Source organism: Ictalurus punctatus, chromosome 7 (assembly GCF_001660625.3).
Source record: "Ictalurus punctatus breed USDA103 chromosome 7, Coco_2.0, whole genome shotgun sequence".
Taxonomy (NCBI): domain Eukaryota; kingdom Metazoa; phylum Chordata; class Actinopteri; order Siluriformes; family Ictaluridae; genus Ictalurus; species Ictalurus punctatus.
Window position 1 is genome coordinate 13,299,744 of NC_030422.2, and position 24,317 is coordinate 13,324,060.

Below are 24,317 nucleotides of genomic sequence, written 5' to 3' on the forward strand. Positions count from 1 at the left end.
GATAGAGATTCCTTCCACTATCCAATTAGAGATGGACTGCTTCAACACAACAGAAGAGCTACCTTTAGAGTCAGAAGCTTCTCTGAGGCTGATTCTAAGGGCTCAAATCGGGCACCTGACAGACCTACCAGGACCACAGAAAGGTCCCAGGAAGATATGCGTGGTCTGCATATGGGCCTCAGCTGCCTGACACCATGCATAAACCTTAATGTTAGAGGATGTTGCCCCACAGAGGCTTCATCATTGAATCCCAATTCCCTTCAACCGAGAAGAGTGCGAGCTGCAAGTGGAGCTGCCTAATTGTAAGGTGTTCACAATGCGCACAGTCAGACCTCTTGAAGGCTGCCCTGGCATGCTCCATCGATAGACACTTCACACAGAAAGTGTGTACGTCCATCCCCGTGATGAAATGGGAGCATGGCGTGACACACTTCCTGAATTATTTTTTTAAGGGACAGAAAAGTAAAGAGATTTTTCTTTCTTTTTTAACTTTGAAAAGATAGAGAGGAAATGAGTCATTTTTGCGAGCGTTAAACAACATACAGTCTTGCTGAAGATAACAAGGCCGACGGCATGGTTCACAGGTGCCGTTTTTATATCACGTGACGCGCTTAATTGCCACGTCACCTGATCAAGGCAGGCCTATAAATAGGCATGATATTACACAAGCTTTAGATGCCGATCACGCACGAGGGCGCTTCTCATAGCATAAAGCTCACGCAACATTGCGGTCCCTTTGAAAGGGAACATGTGTTTACTTGAGTTCACATGTGCAATTTCAGGGTGCAACATTTACTTTCTCATCATTTTCCACATCTGGTCACATATTACTTACGTAAGTGCATGTTAAAAACAGAAGATCACATGAGATGTATGAATTTTATGCATAAGGGCACAACTTTAAACCCATCAAAGTTCATAACTCAAAATGAGTGCAAAAATATGAGTAGTTGATAGCAAGTGAGTTGGGTAGGATTATGTTAGTCACATGAAATGGCTCTTCCTTATTAGAGTTTTGCATGAGATCAGGTCCATGAGATAACACTATCTCTGCAATAATCTCTGAGCCATACATACACTCAACATCATTAGTGCTTTACTCAGTGATGTGTGTATAGAACAATACCAAGCTAATACATTCCTAATGTAATCCATCACAAAATGGATGTGTCATATGGCCAGAAATCTAATAAATACACCACACAATAAGTCTGCTATATACAAATATTAGTTTGAATACCTGGCATGGGTGAATGTATTTTGATTTTTACAAATCACAATCAAATTGAGAGTAATGAAAACATCAGAATTCAGACTGTAATGAAGTCCTTCCTAGAATGTCAGGTTTGGAGATGCTGAATTGTCAAAAACAAACACAAAAAGAAGCATTTTGATCCAGAAATGTAAGATATACAGTAGACAAAAACGTATAGAAGAAACACAAAGAAAAAGAATTTGACATAATATAAGTAAGGAAATATATTTTTTTTTTCAGTTATAACCTTATTCTGGTCAGGGTCACTGTGGATCCAAAACCTATCCCAGGAATAGTGGGTGTGAATCAGGAAAAAAACCCTGCTTGGGATGCTAATCAATTGGCACCACCACACCACCAGGAAATTGAATTAGGATTATTAAATTGTATAGAAATTCAGTAAATAAAATAGAGTGACTTGATAACTGGGTGGTCAGAGACTAAAATGTATGTGTGTGAAAAGATTATATCTTTGAATCAAACAGTGTAAAAGGTTCACGCTAATAAAGTATCTTTCCAGCATTTTCTACAATAAAAAATAGATAAAGATGTCATGAATGACATATGCAATAGATTTTGTTGTTGTAAGACTCGGGTATTCAAAGGGGAAAAATAATCCTGTTACCAACCACCATAAAAATAAAAAATAAAAATAAAATAAAAACCCACTAAGCTGAGCAATGATGGCTTGAATTGGAACATGATGAAATTTTCCAGTACAGTACAGATCAACTTCAGTGCTTCATTGTAAGATGTTGTTACATTCATATTAAAGTTGGGCCCTATATTTTCCAGAACATCTTTCATTGTTTTTTTCTCTGCTTCTGTAACTGTGTACAGTAATTCTACATGTTTAATTGTAGTTCAATAAAGTATTTGTTGTTTAGCTTGTTAATTGCTCTCGATTTCATATCCAGATTGTTGACTACTTGGTTTTAGCCTTTAGATGCAATCTGTTTTTAAAAATTCCATCTCATTCTTGGGCTACGTAATCAGCCACACAACTCATCCCTTTCCAGTGTGTGCTTGGGTACCATTCTCTATTGTTTCCCTGGACCACTAGCCCCACCGACTCAAAAGCTACGGACGACTGGTTTCAGTGGAGTGAGCAGGTCGGGGAGAACACTCACCAACATCTCAAGCAGGTCACACAATCTTACAAGGCGAGCGCCAACCGACTCAAGGGTCATATCCCCTCTACCAAATAGGAGACCGAGACTGGCTCACCACCTGAGACCTGTGACAACCCCACACCTGCAAAAAACTCAACCTGAGGTACATCGGTTCCTTTAAGATCCTTAAACAAATTAACAAAGTCATCTATAAACTTGACCTACCTCAGCACAAAGACCCATTAAAAAGAGACTTTCACTTTCTCACAGTTTGCAAAGTATATGCTCTGTTTACCTGTTTTCTGACGTTACCAAGCCTGTTTCTGCCTGCCTTCGATATCCTGGTTTGACCTTAACTTTGTTACCTGGTTCCAAATTTTGCCATGCCTTATATATGCTGTTTGTCAATTGCCTGACCTAAGCCTGTTTTTGACTTTGATTCTACCTAGTGTTTTTTGGATTGTTTGAACTGTCGTTCATTAAAGCTGTGTCACCTGCAATTGTATCCGTCTCAGTGTCCATTACATGACAATGCAAAAATGTGCAAACTGTGCAGAGGGAATATATTGTCCTGCTGCTCTTTGAGTATGAGTAAGAAATTAATGCAGAATTTTAAAAACTATGGTATGTTTTATTGAATTAAAAGAGAATTTAAAGAAAAAATCATCATGGTTCTGTCCACATTTGTTGCACTTAGGTTAACAGTGTAAAGATTTGTAGAACTGAGAGCAAAATGCTGAGAAATTGTCTTATCCATGTTAAATAAACAGTTTTCACTGCTCTAACACACCAAACACAATCTTTTAGAACAGCCTGTGAAGTCATGTTATTTATTGTTCCTTAAACATCTGCTGTAATTATGGTTTGCCTTAAAAAAAAAAAAAAAGTGTAAAAAAAAAAAAAAAGTGTAAAGTTAATAGAATGTTCCATGTAATGTAGCATTGCTAGATAGGAGCTCATATGATCCACATCATCAGCTCATTATCAAGTTAATGTGACCAGAATTAGAGGTGAAAATTGCACGTTCAAGATATTACACACAAATCTTCAGCTTCAGCTTGTGTTACAGTAGGGAATTTCTCCAGTTGTCAACAGGAATATTACAAACATGTTATTATAGTATGACAACAGGGCCTGTGTGTTTCTGTTTTGCTAATATGCATGTTAGAATAACAGTGCACAGTGAAGCAAATAGTAAATGTAATTTATAAGCAGATTTTTTTTAGTGTTACACACATCCCCCTGCTGGTGGTGTGCAAGTAAAGCAGTATAAATTCCCACAGCAGATTTTTCTATGCTAAAATCTGGTCAGTAGTGCACATTACTGAACAATGGCATATTAGTACAAGTGAAGACATTTTTTAGAATTTGTAAAATAATAGTGCTGCCTAGCTTTGTTTCATCTTACAAGGACACAAAGAAAAAATAACCACAGACTACAGTATAATGAAATATCCACATAGTGACTAAACGCAGACCCACCACTCAGTGTTTCATATTATGAATTATTCTAAGCTGCTCTGAAATTACTGTTGATCTGCAACCGAACTATTTTGCGTTACTTGTCGTGCACAACCTTTAAAATTGTATATTAAATAGATTTTATTTAATCAGGTGAATTTTAATACGTATAAAAGTGGAATTATTTTAAAAGGGGAAATTAAGTCAGAATTTGTTTTCAGACTGATCACAAATTTTCATCAATGTATTTATTAACATTTGTTTATTATGTATATGTATTTATGTAGTTGACATGTGTTGCGCACATGTACTGTACTGCGAAAAATATAATTTTTTTGTTGCTTAAAACCTGCTTTAAATTAAATTATAAATTGAAGTTTGGACAGTTATTTGTACAGAACAATTTCTTTATATTACATATTACTTTTATTCTTATTTTTTCTACTTTTCCTGAGCTCTTCTCCTCCATCTACTGTTTTGGGATTCAGTGTTCTACTTTGGGCTTTTTATTTTCCCTGGTGTTCCATGTTTTAATAGCCAAAAAAATTGTATTTATTGTGATTTTAACCTCTACAAGATATTTTTGTAGATCATGGACAATTTCTTAGTAAAGCTGCCATGCAATTTGCAAAAGCAATCGTGTGTGTGTGTGTGTGTGTGTGTGTGTGTGTGTGTGTGTGTGTGTGTGAGTGACAGTTTGGTGATCAGATGAATTTAGTCGCACTTTGGCAAGACCAAAGGAGGTTCGTCATAAACTGAAATGCCTTGAACAATATGCAGCTTCACAATACAAATTTTTGAAAAATAGACATTATAGATCAGTACTAGGATTGTATAGCTATTGCATGGTGGAAGAAATACCGAATATTGTGTGTAAAATGTAACATGAGGGATTCCACAGTGCTGTAAACTTAAACTAATTGAAATAAAAGATGTTTTGGATGAGTAGGTCTTTGCAAAACTTTATAACATTTCATAACAATTATTTACACTGTAACAGACTGTGACATTAAGTTACAAATAAAATTTCTATGGGTACAGTTGATTCCCAGACAGAACTGCAGGTGGTCGGAGGTCATGACAGAAATAAAATGATTTAGTTAATTATCCATTCACCAAAATTATTCTATGAGCAATTAAAAAAAAAGATAAGACCTGGCCCTCCATATGAATCGTTGATATTATTTTACTAAAGTAAAATCTTAACAAAAAGTGTATATGACAGTTTTATGGCAGAAACAAGCAGAATAAAATAACATGCAAACATAATGTATATTACAAGATATATTAATGCAACACCACTTTTCTTCAAATAAAATAACAAGATAATATTAGTCACAGTTTAAAATATACAAATATACCAAACCAAAACCAAAAATATACAATTACTGAATGCATTCCTAATCATTTGATGAAGAAATTCATGCTAATAAATGTAAAATTTGGAAGCTGAATGTTGATTATGGATATAATATAATGGGATTTATAAATTAATAATGAACATTCAGGATGTAAAATAGTAAATGATTATTTAGCTAACTAGAACGCTACTCCCTCTTAGTGCTGCACATCTCCATATATGACTACGGTGTCCACGCTGCTTCTTGTCTGTATGGTGTTTATCTGGTTGTGGCTAAATGTGAGAGCAGCATAGCTTACATCATCTGTATGCTGTTTAAATGAAAGAGACACTTGTTAATTATTCTCATTATTATTTTTCATCATAATTAATTTAAAATGGTAATGGGCCTCATTTTCATGATCATAATGCAAACATTATAAAATAATAATAATAATAATAATAATAATAATAATAATAATAATAATAATAATAATAATATCAAGGCTATAGCAAGTAGGTATGACAAACATATTCTCAGTCATTTTGTGTCCATTAGTGTTGACCTTAACTAAACGGTCGATTCTATTCATTAAATGTAGCAGGTCAGGTATTAAATTAGTTATATCACAGTGCAATTAAATTCTTGAATTTGATCCATCAGAAGGTTTTGGAGTCTCAAGGATTAGTGTTTTGTCACTAAGTCACAAAGTTTCATGCCTCGGAAATTCTTCATGACAGTGGACTTCTTTTCAGTTTCTTGGAAAAATGTCAAGTTGCACTTTAAAAAAGCGTGGTTCAGGACTAACTTCTTTCACACATGTTCCACAACGTTAAATGTAACTATAAACAGTTAAAAAACATGACATGGCATTGGAACATAAAAGGAAAAGTGTAATCATTGGCAAATTGATGTGTTTGATAAGAGAGATAAAATGACATCACACCACTCTGTCATTAATTATTTTACTATAACAGAATGTCATGCTATGTTTTATTCTTTACATAGCCTAGTTTGTGTGGTATTCTAATAATTTAGTTAAATATATTGCACTGTCCTCATTTGTGAGTAATGGATAAGCCATTGGTTTTAAACTTTTTATACTGACTGTAATGTACTGGCGTCCCACCCAGTGTGTATTTATACCTCACATCAGGTGTTAGGCTCTGTAGCCAACACAACACTGACCCACCTACAATACTTACTAAAGATGAATGAATGTGTTTCCACCAGCTTACATCTAGTTTATAGGTTTATTCGGTAATTGAGTAAAGTAGCCACAACACCAGGTTGTAAGAAATGAGACTGGACTTTGAAGCCTTTGTCCTAGTTGAGAAAAATTCCACTTTTAACTGAAAGTGGGTCAGTGGTTGTAAGGTAAGCACTTTAAGGTGGGTGCGCAACTCCCATTGCACCAACAGATTTCAAATGTCAAGCCCCTGTTCCAAAACTTTAACCATGTCAGCCACCCACAATGTTAATATCTGAGCACAAAAATAGCAACTAGGTGACAACAGGAGATAAAACTGGCATATACACAACCGAATTAGCAATACACTGCATTGTTAAGCACTTGTGTTATGCTTGCTTTGACACAAAAATGAAGCCCTTCAACTTAATCAAACATGTTAGAGATGGTAAATATTGTATTGTACAATTATCATGTTAATCAGTTATTAAATGTCACATACACATTCACCTGTACCACTGTCTGGTCTTGTCACACCTGAAAAATAACAACTCAAATATACAATTAACATTTCTTAAACCAGGAAGCTGTCCTTATCAATTTTGATATGAATAATTGTACAGTTTGAAAAGTATTGCACACAACATAAACAGATTGCTTGTTTTCAATTAATCTCAACATTTGTGCATGCTCATTCTTACCTGATTTGTTCTTTTTTAATAGGTGGTAAATGAGAGCAATGATGATGACTATTGATGCGACATTAGTCGCTGATAGTATTGACACAGCATAGACAAAAACTGACAATTGTACTAAAAAAAAGAAGAAGAAGAAGAAGAAGAAGGATGTATTAGTGTAAATAGGTTACATTAAAAGTCAATCACAACATTATAATTATATTTATTACAATTATATATATTAGAATAGCAATTTTTTTGGAATTCTGTTCAGAAGCTCATGTGCATAGTTATTAATAGTGAGGTTTGTTTGAGCAGGGTTGTGAGTAGTGACTGCAACTTCTGTTTTAAAATTGTATAATTGATGCCGTTTCTAAACTTCAAAACAACTGTGCATGATTGAATTAATTGTAACCACTATTTCACCTCAAAATATTCATAAAACAAGATCCAGTGTAGACAACATAGACAGGAAGTTTGACCAGTCAACTGATTTTGATGTATTATTGGCTATACTGTAATTGGGTAGACAACAGCAATTGTATACAAATGAAACATTCTTTAAGTAATATAAATAATAATGCAATTACCCATAAGAAATAGTAGTGATTTTTTATATGTACAAATCATTATAGATTTTTTATGTAGAAAAAATCAGATCACACCCACCGTTTATTTCTTCTTCATTTTCAATTGGCATTGTTGGCTCAGTAGCTGTAAAAATATACAGTGTACTGTTCACATGGTCACACAAACATTTTCTTTTTAATTGTTAAATTCAGACATTGTTTTACATGAAAAAGCTGAATAACATCCAATTGATTAATATTGATTCAGTTATTATGTTATTTTATTTATTTATTTTCATTATTTATTATGAAAATAATAATTTAATTATTTCATAAACCCACACAAAGAATCCACGTGAGCTGAGTTTCATCCTTATCCATATATCCTCTGTTTAACTTCTAATCTTCATAAAGCAAAAGGCTGACATCATATTTTAATATAAAAATCTTTTGAGCAATTTTGTCAGCAAAAATGCCACGCCTTTAAATGATACATTTGCATAGCAGTAGCAATACAGGTTGGTAAATACATTACTGTACAAAAGTCTTAGGCACCCTATTTTTATAGTACAAACTTTGTTATGGATTTTTTTATTTTATGACTTCTACATTATTGAGTCAGTAAAAAACCCTTTTAGATTCCCAAACATTAGTTTTCTAGCACAAAAATAAATGTTACAAAAAAATGTTTGTATGTCAGTAAAGAAAGCAGCATATTAAGTAAGAGACACTTTTCAGACAAAAAAACATAATGATGGCTGCTGGATTTTGCTGCACAAATAAGAAGCAAGTGCGACAGTCAAAATCTCCAGAACAACAGTGGCTGGTTCTGCAAGATGCTCAATAAAACTTGCAGCTCATTTCCTTACAAAACTTCAGAAATTGTACCAGAGACTACTATTTTTATTTTTATTTTAATTTCTTTGTCACACCAAATATTGACTACTATTTTCATTTGCTACTGTTTACCGCTCTTTATGGTAACATGGTAAATGGAAACATTTAATTTTATTGTTTTGAAGGCATCTTTGCTCTACAGCATTTCTTTGCTTGTGCCTACACATTTTGCACAGTGCTGTATCTCACATAATTAAATATGATAATCAATTACACTCAGTGTTTCAATGTAGTTTAAAGAGAGTCATTAGCTTTAACATATTCCAGTGTTAATTCAAACTCACCAGCTATATCCTCGACAATCAGCTTACTCCCATTTCCAAAATATAACTGCTCGTAGCCTTGTGCTCCACAAATGTATGTTGCAATATCGGTTGATTTCATGGACAAAAATGACAAGGTGAAGTTGTTTTTTTTCAAAATAACATTGATTCTGGGATTATTTTTAAATTGGCCAAACATTTCCACATCACTCCTGAGTGAATTTACAGTAGCTATATAGACTAAAGCTGTTTTAAGAGGAACTTTTATCCAAAAAAATGAATAGTGGCCTTCTGCCTCAACATGGCACTGAAAAGTTGTGGAGAATCCTGGCTGTACCCTCACTGATGAATATGGCTGCGAAATCATAAATCCACTGACAAATCCACCTAAAATATCAGAATTGAATTAACTACCCATCAATATCAGGATATGAAGGTACAGTATATATACATATTCTATAAAGTCAAATTCTCGGAATGAATCCCTATAAGTTCTTATAATTTTCTTTTGAAGGTAAAACATTTCATATAGCTTTTCTTATGTTAATTTAACAGCAGTTTAAATTTAATACTCACACAGGATCAAGACCAGAATGGTTAGGTATAATAATTTAGGCATATTCATTGTAGGTTTAAGAGGACTGTCTTGTTCTCTAGTGGAAAAACATGTAAAGTTAAACCTGTTTTAACATACAGCGGTGTAGTGAGGTCATGGTATTTTCCTGCCAGTTAGCTGATTGGGCAGATGTGTCATATGCTCCTGCACAATTTCACAATTGATGTTGTAAGTGTATTTTATTTCTCTTAAAAGGAATACATTTTCTGTGCAAATGATAGCTAAATATACTGTATGTATTATATATTAAAAATTATTGAAGTAGAAACATCATTTTGAAAGAAGATATTTCTCTCTCTCTCTCTCTCTCTCTCTCTCTCTCTCTCTCTCTCTCTCTCTCTCTCTCTCTCTCTGTGTGTGTGTGTGTGTGTGTGTGTGTGTGTGTGTGTGTGTGTGTGTGTGTTGTCAGAGTTACATCTTTCTCAAATGCTGCCATTAAAGCTGAATGGTATGTTTGTGCCTAATGCCTCAAGAAAACACTGAAAACACTTATTTTTCAAATTTACTATTCCATCCATCCATTTTCTGTACCGTTTATCCTACACAAGGTCACGGGGCGCCTGAAGCCTATCCAACAGGACTCAGGATGGAACACTCTGGACAGGGTGCCAACCCATCGCAGGGCACATTCACACACCCATTCATAAACTACGGAGGATTTAGAGATACCAGTCAGCCTATAGCACGTGTCTTTAGACTGGGGGAGGAAACCCTGAAGCATGGAGAGAACATGGAAACTCCACACACACAGGGAGGCAGCGGGAATTGAATCCCCAACCCTGGAGGTGTGAGGCAAATGTGCTAACCAAGCCACCGTGCCCCTGAATTCACAATTATATAACATAAATAATGATAAACATTAACATAAATATTATATTTATGTTATGTAGGCTGTATAGTTCAATGTATCTGTAGATGTTTGTAAGCTAACTAGCTAGTTAGTCTAATTAGCATCTTACATGTCATCCTCTTTTTTGAGCATAGACTGTAAAATGACATACCTAAACTTAAATGATTGCTATTTATGAATGCTTTAGACTACAGGCCTAATCAAGGTCTCCTTTAAAAGATGTAGGAGGGTTTTTTTTTTTTTTTTTTTGGTGAAGTGAAAACAAGAAGCAATTGAAAATAAAACAACATTATAGAAGTAAAATTTTATTTTAAGAAAAATACACTGCACTTCGCTTGCAGTAAACTTAAATAAAACAAAGAACTGGCCCACAGTATCCGTGCAATTTAAGAAGTTATAATGAGCAATTTCAAAATAGTAAATAAACATCAATGGCTAACATGAATAATATAAATTGTGCTCAATATGTGGGTAGACGGGAGCACACTTCCAAAAAAAAAAAAAAAACAAAACAAAAAAAAAACCTCACTTTCTGTCATTTTACGCCCTAGACAACCACTTATGTTGCCTATGCCATGGGCCATAGTAACATCATACTATAAAAATATTGTACAGTCAATTGTTCATTTTTGCTAACATGACATTAGCTAACATAGACAGTTGTTAATGTAGCCCTGGTACTTGCTAGCTAGACTGTGTTAATTTAGCTTAGAGTAAGCTACATTGTTTCCCTTACTAGTTAAGTTTTCCATTGAAAGAGTACTAGCAGAGACTATGGTACTAGCTAACATTAGTTACAAATTCATTGCATGACTGGTGTGACTGGTAAGAAATCATGTTAACACTGGAAAAATTTGCCCCGTTTATAATATCTTCATATCTGTAAGAATGTGGAGGTATTGCAGAACAAAGACATATCATCATCACTGACAGTCACTCGAGTCCAGTATTACTGTCCTCAACTACTGGTGGGTCTGCAGGTGGCATTAGCGACTGATGATCTGCCTGTTCTGGATCAATGTGTACAGGTATGAGTGGTGGATGTGGTTGATGTTCGTTGAATTTTTGCTCATATGAGCCAGACACTTTTTTCTCTCTGTGTTATGGCAGACATCCAACTCATGTAACATGGATGGATTTCTTTCAGGTATTTCTGTTTGAGGCAAATTCTTACCAGTTGTTCAGACTAATGTTGAATTTCCTCAAGCTACTTTTGAGGTTGTTTTTGAAGAAAAGTTGCTGCTGCATCATTGTTATGGTGGTTACGCAGTTTAGTATTGGAGTATTGTTCTCTTCCAAGCTGCTAGTGTTGGAACATTGTCCTTCCAGCTGTTCCTCAGAATTTTACACAGGGATCTTGGACGGAATCGTTTGAGTACTTTCAGGTGAACACTGTATGTAGTCTATGATTCAGTTCCGTACAGCTGACCTACAGATAACAATCTTCAAAGATTTGTTTCATGTGTGAAAGTTAGTTGGAACACAAGTAGGTCAAGTTACCACATATCTGAAGGGCAATAACCACAATGAGCGCAAACAGTACCTTTATTTAAGACACTTACTTTGGCACATCCTCCCATAACTTTCTCTTTATCAAACACATTTTCTTCATTTTTCAGAGGTCACACATACTATGTGAAGAAAAAAAATGCTGTTGGATTAATTTTACTCTTTTGTAAAGTTTACAAGTTGAATTATTTAAAAGTTATTGTTTCATAAAATTTATTTAACAAGTTGCTTGTTTTTTTTTGTGTGTGTGTGTGTGTGTGTGTGTGTGTGTGTGTGTGTGTGTGTGTGTGTGTGTGTGTGCGTGTGTTTTCAGATCTTGTCAAAAAACAGATTTTCAGTCTGATGAGGGTCTGGTTTTTGTTAAAGCATTACAGTAGGCTGTTTTGGTAAGGACAGATGTAGGAACTGTGCTTTATGATGTTTAGAGTTGAGCCTAAGGCCTACAGACTTGAAATTTTGAGGGATGGTACTATTCCAGCAGTCTACAAAGTCTCACCCTGATCGCCCATACGGTGCCGCTACATTGATCAAGACAAAACAAAAAAAAGACAAAAATGGCCTTAATTTTTAAACCGTTTGTCACAGACTCAAGTGTCTTATATCATTGGAATAAAATTGTTTGAAAAACTTTTGCGAACTCCTCCTAGAATGTTTGTCAGAATTTCACTAATTTTTGCTCAGATGATCTTCAGACAATGATGACCAAAAGTTATTCAAAGATTTTTGATAGACCAAACTGTTCACATATAACACGTCAACAAACACGAGGCACATCGAGTCAAATGATACCCAGTTTTATTATGTCGGTCATTTTGGGCGTCGACCATGTTGAATTGTGAGTTAAGATGCTGTATTTTACAAATGCATTGGAGAATTGAAACCTATACCTCATATCGGTACCTATCATACCCATGCCCTGAAGGTACTCAAAAGGTTTGTATGCAGCACCACTTTGTGGTCAAAAAGCATTAGAAAAAAATTAATAACTAATTATATAAATGCTAATAACTTTGCATATCCTTAGCCTATTGTCATGAAACCAGTCTGCTTAGATTCCATGGATCATGTCGAAAACATTGATACCAAATGCGCATTGGTTGGCAAAAAAATTTCCACAATTGAGAGGTTAAAAAAAAAAAAACTTTTGCAAACTCCTCCTAGATTGTTTGTTGGAACTTCATGAAATTGTGCTCAGATCATCATCAGACAATCAAGACCAAAAGTTAGTTAAATATTTTTGATAGGTCAAACCTTTCTCGCATAATGCGCCAACAAATACGAAGATGAACATGAGGTTATATCTTTACAACACTTTGTTGTATTTACACCAAACTTGGTGTGTCTTATAACAACTATGTGATGAGGGCAAATGAGCAGTTTTGGAACAGTTCCACCTACTGGTCACAAGATATGAAAAATGGCTCTTTTTGCATATAACTTCTGTATATCATGGAAGTGGTACTTTTAGATTCAGTGAGGCATATCGAGTCAAATTATACCCGATTTTACTATGTCAGTCATTTGGGGCATTGGCCATTATGACTTATGTGTTAAAATGTTGTATTTTAAATACACCACCAGGAGGCGCTATCACGATTTACATGTGTATAAATTATTGTATAGTAAGCAATGTTTCACACATACAGTACACACATTATTCATATAATATATTAGGCCTCCTAATATTTAACAGCTTTGCCTCAACAACCATTGTTGTCAATCAAATCATTCAATATTTGTGATTACATAAAAACCTATTTTTGTGAACTAGTTCTACATTTTTCACTCACCCTCAAAATGTACAATTCTCTGGACTTTAGAACAATTTTCTGGACTTCCTACATCAATAATTGTGAAAAAAAAATGTTGAACTTTAGTGTTTGGACGGATGAAGAAGTGTTCCCCAAAGCCTATAATTCCTAAACAAAATCTCATAACTTCATTACATTAGGTAAGCACATGCATCTTAAGATTCTAAAGAAGCATGCAAAATTCTATAGAGATTGAGCACTTTAAAAGTTATAAATGTTAATAATAAAAACGCTAGATTTCTATGGTAAATTACCTGGAATTGCTGGTAAATAGTCTTGTTTCATCTCCAATTTAAATCCTTATGCTTGCTGAATAATACATAATATTGTTTTACTCATGCATTTAAAGTTGTTAAAGTGCTTGAACCCAGATAATTGATGCTCGCTGTTATATTTACATTTAAGTTCGTGGAACGTCCAAGAGACAGGTTCTTTCCTGTTATGACATTTTCCTTCATCTTGAAGTTAATTAAAAAATCACAGAATTAATTACTTCACATTTTTGTAATCTTTTGACATAACAACATTTTGTATGCAAATTACTACAGATAAGCATTATTTCATCACTGATGCCTATTACAGCCAGTAGAACAGAGAGTAGATTTTAGTCAAATATAAAATGAGTGTTTTGAGCAAATTTAAAAAAAAAAATATTACAGTGATTAAATCTGCCTATGTTACAGAATTAAGCTTTTTCTGTGTTTGGAACCCTGGGTTGTGAGGCAGCAACGCTACACATTTGTACAATCATATCACCTGCATCTTGATGATGAAATTATCTAAATAGTATCAAAAGAAGATTATAGAAAAGTCAAAATTGTTCCTAAAATTTGGAAGAGGTGATATGACCTTATGAGATGTGCATATTGGCTGAGCCCAACCTAAATAACTTTAAATAACGACATGCTTGCTTTAACGAGTAAATTATGTTTATGATGGCATGAAAATAGAGCACTAAGACTTTAATAGTCCTGGAATACAATATGTATTGACTTGCTACTTGCAACCATCTGGGAAAAGGTGCACTACATAAATATTATAAAATGTTAACTTCGGTTACTTCCAGTAACATATCTGTACCAGAGACGTACAAAAATCTTAAATTCCCATAAGCTACACAACTGTGCTAAATGTGCAGTACAGTATGTGATAATAAATGCTGGAATATGAAAAATGATGGCATGAGTAAGATGTTTGTTGTTGTTGTTGTTGTTTCATTCAAATTTGTATCTATTCTTATGACCATTAGGTTAGGTATGAGGGTGAGGTTTGCATTCATTAACTTTTATTATAACTCCATATGTATAAAATCAGAATAAATCTAAGCACATTCTCCTTGCCACATTTAGAAACAGGCTTCTTTATGCCAAAAGTCTGTGGGAAAATGCATACCATAAAACGTAATTAACGGAGAAAAAGTTGTTGTTGTTGTTTCTTTTTTGAATGTTAAGCATTGTAAAGAATATGAAACTGGAAGTGATTTTAATGTCAGTTGCACTGATATAAAAAAGAGAACAATAGAAAAAGGAAACCATAGCTGAAAAAAGAAGCATGACTGACGCTAACCCGTTTCACACATGCACGATCACATCGTCATTTTCCTGCTATACATCTGCTTTGATGCACGTTTTGCACATGTGTGAAAGTTAGATGGAACACAAGAAGGTCATGTTACCACATATCTGAAGGGCAATACCCACAACTAGCACAAAAGTACCTCTATTTAAGACACACTTACTTTTGGCACATCCTCCCATAACTTTCTGTTTATCCAACACATTTTCTTCATTTCTTCAGAGGTCACAAACTATGTGAAGAAACTGAAAAAAAAAAATGCTGACTGCTGGATTCATTTTACTCCTTTGTCCACTTCGTAAGTTGAATTATTCAAAAGTTATCATATCATACCATAAAAATTTGTTAACCAGTTGCTTGTTTTGTGTGTGTGTGTATGTGTCTGTGTGTCTGTGTGTGTATGTATGTGTGTGTGTGTGTGTGTGTGTGTTTTTTCTCTCCAGATCTTGTCAAAACGCAAACAGATTTTCGGTCAAACGACAGTCTGGTTTTTGCTAAAGAAGGAGACAGTGTGAACATTAGTTGCATTTATGAAAGCGATATGGCCATGCACTTCTCATGGTACAAATACAACCTTGGTCAGAAGCCTAAACTCATCTCCAATTTCTACAAATATGACAAAAAGGCCACATTCCATCATGAATTCAAGAATAATGCTCGTTTTAGCATGGTGAATGAGAAAAGCAAAACTAATCTAGAAATTAAAGGGTTACAGCTCTCGGACTCGGCCACATATTTCTGTGGAAGTGCTCATTCCAACATAGTGGAGTTTGGGGAAGGAACCGAGCTGGTAGTACAAGGTACTTATGATGTTGATTCATGTTAGATGCATTTGTAATTAGTCTCTTATGGAATTAAAAAAAAAAAAAAAAAAAAAAAAAAATTTTTTAAATTAAAATGTTACTAATATGTTATAAATAAATTAATGTGGAAATCATGTGTAAAAAAAAAGCGCAACAAAAAGTCATATGTAAAATAATTCACGAGTGAAAATAAATGAACAATGTGTAAAACATTGCACGTGAAAAGTGTACGAAACATATGAACTCCCTCTCTAAAAAAATTTTTTTGGTTTAATTTCCCATACTTTTACTGTAATGTTTATCATTTTTTCACCCAATATTTCACTGAAACTGAATATTGACAAAATCATTTAACATTTATTTAGCTTCACAGCATAGTCTTTCTGTGCTCCAGCAGCCTGTGCATGAGCTGGCTCATCCTGGAGGCTCTGTGACTCTGCATTGTACAGTCATCACTGATCGCTGTGCAGGAGAACACAGTGTGTACTGGTTCAGACATAACTCAGGAGAATCTCATCCAGGAGTAATTTACACTCACGGAGACAGCAATGGTCGGTGTAAGAAGAACCCTAAAGCTGGCTCTCTTACACGGATGTGTGTGTACAGTCTGCCCAAGACAAACCTCAGTACATCTGATGTTGGAACTTATCACTGTGCTGTAGCTGCATGTGGACAGATACTGTTTGGGAATGGAACTAAGCTGGATATGAAGATTACAGGTGGGTTTTCTGTGTTTTTTCCCCCATAGAATTGACTTACAAAACCTGTTAACTTAAAAACCTGTTGTTTTTGTTTGTTTGTTCGTTTGTTTGTTTCTCCAATGCTCTTTCAGGTCTGGTTTGCTTTGAAAACCTTCAAACCTTGGTGCTTTTTTCGATCGTAAGAAGTGTTGTTCTTTTGTGTTGTGTTATTCTAATTATGATATACTTTTGTTGTAGCAAAAAAGCAAAGTGTTCTGTTAGAAGGACTACCAAGGGAAAAAAAAATCTTGCTCAATTAGAAAAATAGAATAGCTTCAGATTAATTGCTTAGTGGCAATTTTCCAACCAAATTTTAAAGCACTAAATAGTTGATAAATACAGTATATGTTCATTGTTCATGTGCATTTTGTCTTGTCAATACAATGCCAACAAAATTGATTGGAATAAAAAACTACCTAACCACTTATTTTTTCCAATGTGGTGAATTTCACAGCAAGGATGTTTCTGTGTGATTTGTCTTAAGACCCTTTTAATGCAACATCACAATGCTATGTAACCCAATAAAATATCTTTTCTTTCTTATTTTTTTTTCATGAGTGGCTGTCCAAGTGCTTGTAAATATCAGAGGTATCATGAAATAAAGCTGCAGCAGATCATAAAAAAGCTGAGGTCCATAATGTGTTGTGTGATTTCCAGCTAACATTGATTAGACAAAACCAAACCAAAGAGCACAAATCTAATGGAAAGATAAAATGTTCCTGGATCAAGATATTATTTATTTGAATTTGGGGGAAAAGAGTAAAGATTCAGAAAGTGGGCATGGTACATTTTTAATTCAAACTCTATATCCTTGCATATCCATTTATTTTAAATTAATACATGTGTTATTATTATTATTATTATTATTATTATTATTTACAATGAGACCTATATTAATACAATATGAAACACATTTAGTCTTTCATAATGAATGAACATCCTCATTAATCCAGTTTGCATAAATTGTGCTGTTATACTAGATTATAACAATTCCAAATGATAACAGAAGAGACTAATATGTTTTGTTATTTTTAAGCCACTTTCAACCCATATACAGGGTATGCTGAATATTTTCTATTTTTCCACAAGTTATTTGCACTAAGTAAACTGCAGTAAATGAAATAATTAGTTGATACATATGCCAAATATTCCATAATTACCATACTAATATTAATAATAGCACAAAAATAACTTTTAACTATGTCTACTGTATATCACATGCTCCATTGTTGACTACATTATTACTAAGCTAAGCTTTTTATTAAATCCTTTATTATGAATATTACAACCAACTGGGTAGTGTTGAGTGTACTAAAAAAAAACAACAAGAAATATATTTTATTTTACCGCAATTATTTTAATTCAGTAGTCAAATTACCTCTACTGTGCACATTTGAGAATCATGGTCTTGCCCTTAAAGACATGACAGCAATATAAGTTAAATAGGTAATATAAGCACACTGGAGCATTACTCTACTAGAAAGCTTAAATAACACAATGTAAAGTCTATCAAAAGATAGGAGGCCTATCTTGTGTTTCACTCTAACTTTCTTCTTTTGTTATTGACAATGGGAGGAACTTCCTTTTTGTTGTCTTGTTTACTTTTTTTTATCTGTTATTTCATTTCTTTGATCTAGTTACATGTTTTAGCATCTTCTCATGAAGATCATGAAGTTTTCAGTGATGTGTACTGTACTGTGTGAGACATTGTGTTACTATCCATCCTCATGCACTTGAAAGCCCTCTTCACTGAGCTCTTTTTGACACCTTGAACTTTGTACACCACACCTAAACTAAAAAGTGTAGGGTGTTACCAGTTCTCTTTAAAGCTGAAACATATTTAAATAAAAAAAAAAAAATTAAGTAAAGCTGTTAATTAAATAAGTGTAAAATAGTTACTTCATACACAGGATCTGATTGAAATGACAGAAGTGGTGATGAAAACTACTCTGTGTAAAAAAGATGATAAACATTTTCTAAACTTGTGTATTAATATATTACATAAGCATAATATTTTGTGATTTCTAGATAATGTAGGTTAAATTGACTAGCAGCAGTAGTGGTAGTAGTAGTAATGCTAGTATTAGTAGTAGTAGAAGCAGTAGTAGTAGCAGTAGTAATAGTAGTAGTAGCAGTAGTAGTATTAGTAGTAGTAGTAGTAGTAGTAGCAGTAGTAATAGTAGTAGTAGCAGAAGTAGTAGTAGTAATCATAGTAGCAGTAGTAGTAGTAGCAGCAGTAGTAATAGCAGCAGTACTAGTAGTAGCAGCAGTAGTATCAGCAGTAGTAGCAGTAGTACTAGTAGTAGTAGTACTAGTAGTAGCAGCAGTAGTAACAGCAGTAGCAGCAGTAGTAATAGTAGTAGTAGTAGTAGTAGTAGTAGCAGCAGTAGTAACAGCAGTAGTAGCAGTAGTAATAGTAGTACTACTAGTAGTAGTAGTAGTAGTAGCAGTAGTAGTAGTAGTAGTAGTAGTAGTAGTAGTAGTAATAGTAGTAGCAGTAGTAATAGTAGTAGTAGTAGTAGTAGTAGTAGTAGTAGTAGTAGTAGTAGTAGCAGTAGTAATAGCAGTACTACTAGTAGTAGCAGCAGTAGTAACAGCAGTAGTAGCAGTAGTAATAGTAGTAGTAGTAGTAGTAGTAGTAGTAGTAGTAGCAGTAGTAATAGTAGTAGTAGTAGTAGTAGTAGTAGTAGTAGTAGTAGCAGTAGTAATAGTAGTAGTAGTAGCAGTAGTAATTCCAGGTAACACTTTATTTAAACTCTAGAGCCTGTTGTGTGTGAAAATCCCAAGAGATCAGCAGTTTCTGAAACAGGCCCATCTAGCACCAGCATCCACACCACAGTCAAAGTCACAGAAATCTTTTCTTCTTAGATGTGAACATTAACTGAAGCTCTTGACCTTTATCTGCATGATTGTGCTGTTAGATGACTGCATTTTTTATTAGGTGTACTTGTAGTAGGAACATTGCATTCGGGGTATTGGTTCTCAAGACTGGAGTTGAGAACCCCTCACATACAGAGGCCTGAGTGTCTTACAATCCTAAAATGACCACTTTAGGATTCTATGGGTGAAAATATAGCATGGGATTAGAAAAAGATTTTCCCTAGTACACTGTAACAAAAAAAGGATTAAAAGTGTCTATTCATGACAATTATTCATTCATTCATCTTCAGTAAACTAAGCCGGAAGTTATCCCATTGGATCCAGGGCCTATTGCAGGAACAGTGTGTACAGGGCAGGCTTAAACCCTGGATCAGAGGCCAGAGCAAAATACACACACACACATTCACACACTCATTCACACCGAGGGACAATTCAGAGTACCCAATCCACTTACATAAATGTTTTATGGGAAGTGGAAGGAAAAAGCAGAAATCCCAGAAGAAACCTCCCCACACATGGGGAGAACATGTGAAGATCCGCATAGACAGTAACCTAAGCTCTGGATCAAACTGGGAACCCTGGAACTGTGAGCTGGAGCAGTGTTACCTGCTATACCACTGTGCCAACAAAACAATGATGGCAACATTAACACAATCACTGTTATTAATTCTACTTAAGTTTGTGTTTGTTTGTTTAATATCCATTATCTGTGTTTAATCACCATGAAAAGATTTTATTTATTTTTGTGTTTATTTATTTATTTTTCAAGTATAATAGATTGGCTAGACCTAAACAGACAGACAAAGAAAAGTGCAGTGTAGGAGTTTCCAGAGTAACCTCTTCCAAACTGGCCCAAATAAAAAAATCAATCTAGATGAATATGTCATGTCACCCCCTGGTGTGCAGCCAATCTCTGTCAACCAAATCCTTCCTGCATAATATTATGAAGGTCTTATTCTTTAGCGGAGTTTTTTTTTTTTTCATTGCTTTTCACACCTGTGAAAGAAGACATTGGGTTTTCAGCTACTGGCATCCGTTGTTTTTGTGAGTATAAATCTTGCTTCGTGAATGATTACTTGTGAATAATTTTGGTCTCACTGTATTAGTATATGATGGGTTTGGCTTTTTTCCAACTTCATCATTCTCCCTTTTTCATTTCAGGAGGCATTTGTACTATGCACAGTTCAATCTTGTATAAAATGATTTTATATTTTTTCCTCCTGCTGTGCACATCTGTTGGTAAGTAGACTTAGATATTAGGTTTCACTGTTAAATATATACAAGTTCAGTTATTATAGGTATTTTATAACATGTAGGCGAAGAGATTGGTGTCTTCGTAGTGATTAATGATTTTATTTATTGTTGTTTTTTTGGTGGGGGGTTTACTCCAGATTGTTTATACATTGAAGAGGAGGTTTGGCAGGAGCCACTAACAATCGCTGAGGATGGAGGCAGTGTTAAGCTAACGTGTCTATATACAAAACAGCGAACGACCACAATTATATGGCTCAGACAAAAGCTTGGAGAGAAGCCATATGTAGTTGCTACATCATATCAGCTTCAACCTGCACAGTATTATAACATATTTGAAAAGAACGTCCGCTTTAATGCAAGAATCGGCCCTTCCAGTTTTAATCTGAGCATCTCAAACATAAAACTATCAGACTCAGCTACTTACTACTGCGCTGTCACGTTTCTTTATGAAATAACATTCGGACAAGGCACCGTTCTAATCGTGAAAGGTAAGAAGCTTTAACAAGTTTAGTAATGGATGACATTTTCAAAGAAAGGTACACTGCTTTACTGTGCTATCGTTTGTTTATAAATGCAACTGCTCGGTCAGAAACATATTTATATTTAATAGTATGCTAGTGTGATAATAAAATATTTGGAGAGATTCATCATTTAATAATCATTTAGCCATTTATGTCGATGTATTATATCAACTGCAAAAACTATATGCTGTCTTATTAGCTGAATTTTGTGCATTTGTTCTGTCTTAAGATCAATCATTAAAAAAACGGACACATGTCCAGCAGGACATGGTTGAGATGGTTGAGCCAGGAGACTCTGTGACTCAGTGTACGATCGTCACTGATCGCTGTGCAGGAGATCACAATGTGCACTGGTTCAGACACGGCTTAGGAGACTCTCAATCAGGAATCATTTACACTCAAGGACAAAGCAGTGGTCAGTGTGAGAAAAGCTTCAATGCTAGTTCTTCTTCACAGACGTGTGTTTACAGCCTTCCCAAGAACCTCAGGGTCTCTGATGCTGGAACCTACTACTGTGCTGTGGTTGCATGTGGAGAGATACTGTTTGGGAATGAAGCTAAGCGGAATATCAAAGGTGAACCACTCCTTTAAGTGTCGAACACTGACTATTTCAATGATTTGTATAAATTGCTTAAAATGAACTATGCAAACAAGACTTATTCGCTTTTTTTTTCCTTTTGCAGATGCGCATTTTCAGATTGAGGTTTTAGTCCTTCTCTCCATCATAAGATCAGCTGTGCTTCTCCTCATTTTTATTATTTGTCTACTCTGTACCTATATAGGTCATTAACCAAAGGACTTTTCCTTCAGCCTGTATTTGTAAAGCTGTATGACTATGCTTATGATTTTTTACAAATCATTGTAAGGTTAAGTTGACTTCTAAGTTCGACTTCTTTGCTTGTATTTTCTCAATTGAAAGTTGCTTTGGATAAAAGCGTCTGCTAAATGAATAAATGTAAATGTAAATGTAAGTTTGTTTTCCTTTCCTCATAATCTCATTTAATATTTACTAAGGGAAAAAAAATCATGCTATAATTTAAATGATTGATACATGTTTTATTCATCATTCATCAAGAATGAAGTATTATATACTTTATCTTTTAGAAAAAAACATCAACATAAACCTGATTACTGCAAGTATTAAATGATGTTGTACACATTTATGCTAACTATTAATGACTATTAAAAGTCATAAAAAATACCTAGCAAATCACCAAATTGCTAAGAATTACATGCAGAGTTGTAATGGCTTATAAATCCGACCATCAAAGAAAATTTTACCAGCCTATAACTCCTATAATATGTTATGTTGGAAGATAAATTATTTTTTCAATTTGTTTTTGTAAATAAGCTGAAATGTTTTGAAAATCAAGCTTAAATATTTGAAGAATTGAGATGAAATATTTAAAGAGTTATGCTGAAATATTGTAAGAATTAAGCTGAAATATTTGTGAATACATTTATAACCCACTTAATATATGTTTTTCTGCTGATTTTTCACTGCAATTAAAAATCTTTGATGTTGTTGAATGAAAAAATCCAAAGAAATATTCGAACATCAAATAACTAGTTTAACACAGACTTTGGAACACCAAGATATTTTGTTGTCTTGGTGAGAGTTCTTCTGTATGTGCATTATTTGTGCTTCAATAACAATTTTATCCTGGTCAGTGAAGCCTATCCATGGAACTCTGAACAAGAACATGATCTTTCTTATTGTGACAAAGACACACAGTAGATTTACAAAAAGTTTCACAATTACACTTAATGAAACCACTCTAAAAAGAGGTTTCAATGAGATTTCAGTTGGGGAATTTCCCAAATTTGAACACATTGGTCTGCATCTTCTGGATAATCAGTCCGTTTTTATGGTGGAGCTCAGAGGTTTTTATGATTATTATTATTATTATTATTATTATTATTATTATTATTATTATTATTATTATTATTATTATTGTTGTTGTTGTTGTTATTATTATTATTATTATTATTATTATTATTATTATTATTGCTGTTTATTTAATCTGCATAGATCTGTATATTTTACAAGGCTATTGAATTCCTTTGAACATATTCAGCTTGTGTCAGCCTCAAGTTTGAAGCTTGTGGTTTTGTCATTACCACTGCGCCAGCAAATTCTGAATGTCACATCCGCTATTTCGGCACTCCACCTGCGTCAATGTGGATAAGTTCATTTGACCAGCATAAATGTTTGCACAAATGGCTGCAGTTAGCACTTTTCTTTGTCAGCATATAGTCAGGGTTTTTTTTTTCCCGCCCTAAAACTTAGTTAATCCATTTGGGTTGTGGTGTCAGTTGGAAAATACCTGAAACCTGATTTGTAGTTTTGCAGCTCATATACTGTATGAAAATACATATATGGATAAAAAAAGATTTCTGCAATAATATTGCTTTAGGATTCACAAACTCTGCCTGAACACAACTAATTATAAATATATTGCTATTCAGTGCTGAGAACATGATTGTACGTGCCTCACTTATAAGCAGTTTGGATTAAAGCATCAGACAAGTGTAAGTGGAACATGATTTAATACAAATAAATGGTTTCTTGTAAAATACGAATACAAAGAATTATTATTTCCAATTATACCAAATATATTGATTATTGATATCCATCTGAATGCATTTTACAGTAAATATTCAAAAGCTTTACAGTATGCTGCTAGGAACAAAATGAATCCTTGTAGAATTTATTATATGTGTAATTATTTACATGTACTGTATGAACTCCAGTCTCTAATTCAGACAGCCCATGTTGAGCTATAACTGGCCATAAAGATGGCCAATAAATGCAACCCCAATTCTGAAAAAGGTGGGAAAGTATGGAAAATGCTAATGAAAACAAAGAGAAGTTATTTGTAAATATACTTTGATTTGTATTTAAAGAAAAAAAATGTATAAAGACAAGGCATTTGATGTTTTTTTTTTTTTTTTTTTTTTTTAAAGATGAACATTTATTTTGAAATTGATGCAT

At 34.0% G+C, this 24,317-nt stretch overlaps 3 protein-coding genes across 6 annotated transcripts; 2 read left to right on the forward strand and 1 right to left on the reverse strand.

Annotated features, from left to right (window-relative positions):
• Positions 1 to 4,778: 4,778 nt before the first annotated feature.
• LOC108267189 (uncharacterized) lies at positions 4,779 to 9,447 on the reverse strand. 2 transcript variants are annotated; one of them, XM_017471185.3, is made up of 6 exons: positions 9,340 to 9,447; positions 8,785 to 9,150; positions 7,704 to 7,748; positions 7,059 to 7,169; positions 6,868 to 6,894; positions 4,779 to 5,499 (listed from the first exon to the last, which is right to left on the reverse strand). In XM_017471185.3, exons 1-6 carry the CDS (start codon positions 9,386 to 9,388, stop codon positions 5,489 to 5,491), a joined length of 609 nt encoding a protein of 202 aa, XP_017326674.1. In that variant the 5' UTR covers positions 9,389 to 9,447; the 3' UTR covers positions 4,779 to 5,488. The 2 variants fall into 2 exon arrangements, with proteins under 2 accessions (XP_017326674.1, XP_017326671.1); XM_017471182.3 differs by having other exon boundaries at positions 6,860 to 6,894.
• A 5,935-nt stretch (positions 9,448 to 15,382) lies between these two features.
• nitr2 (novel immune-type receptor 2) lies at positions 15,383 to 17,210 on the forward strand. Of its 2 annotated transcripts, NM_001200094.1 has the most exon segments (4): positions 15,383 to 15,422; positions 15,568 to 15,924; positions 16,293 to 16,646; positions 16,760 to 16,935. In NM_001200094.1, coding segments are annotated over 4 exon segments (927 nt in total).
• A 2,073-nt stretch (positions 17,211 to 19,283) lies between these two features.
• Positions 19,284 to 23,395, forward strand: nitr4 (novel immune-type receptor 4). Of its 2 annotated transcripts, XM_017470955.3 has the most exons (5): positions 19,284 to 20,591; positions 20,709 to 20,786; positions 20,939 to 21,289; positions 21,552 to 21,896; positions 22,006 to 23,395. In XM_017470955.3, exons 2-5 carry the CDS (start codon positions 20,723 to 20,725, stop codon positions 22,110 to 22,112), a joined length of 867 nt encoding a protein of 288 aa, XP_017326444.2. In that variant the 5' UTR covers positions 19,284 to 20,591; positions 20,709 to 20,722; the 3' UTR covers positions 22,113 to 23,395.
• The last annotated feature ends 922 nt before the right edge of the window (positions 23,396 to 24,317 follow it).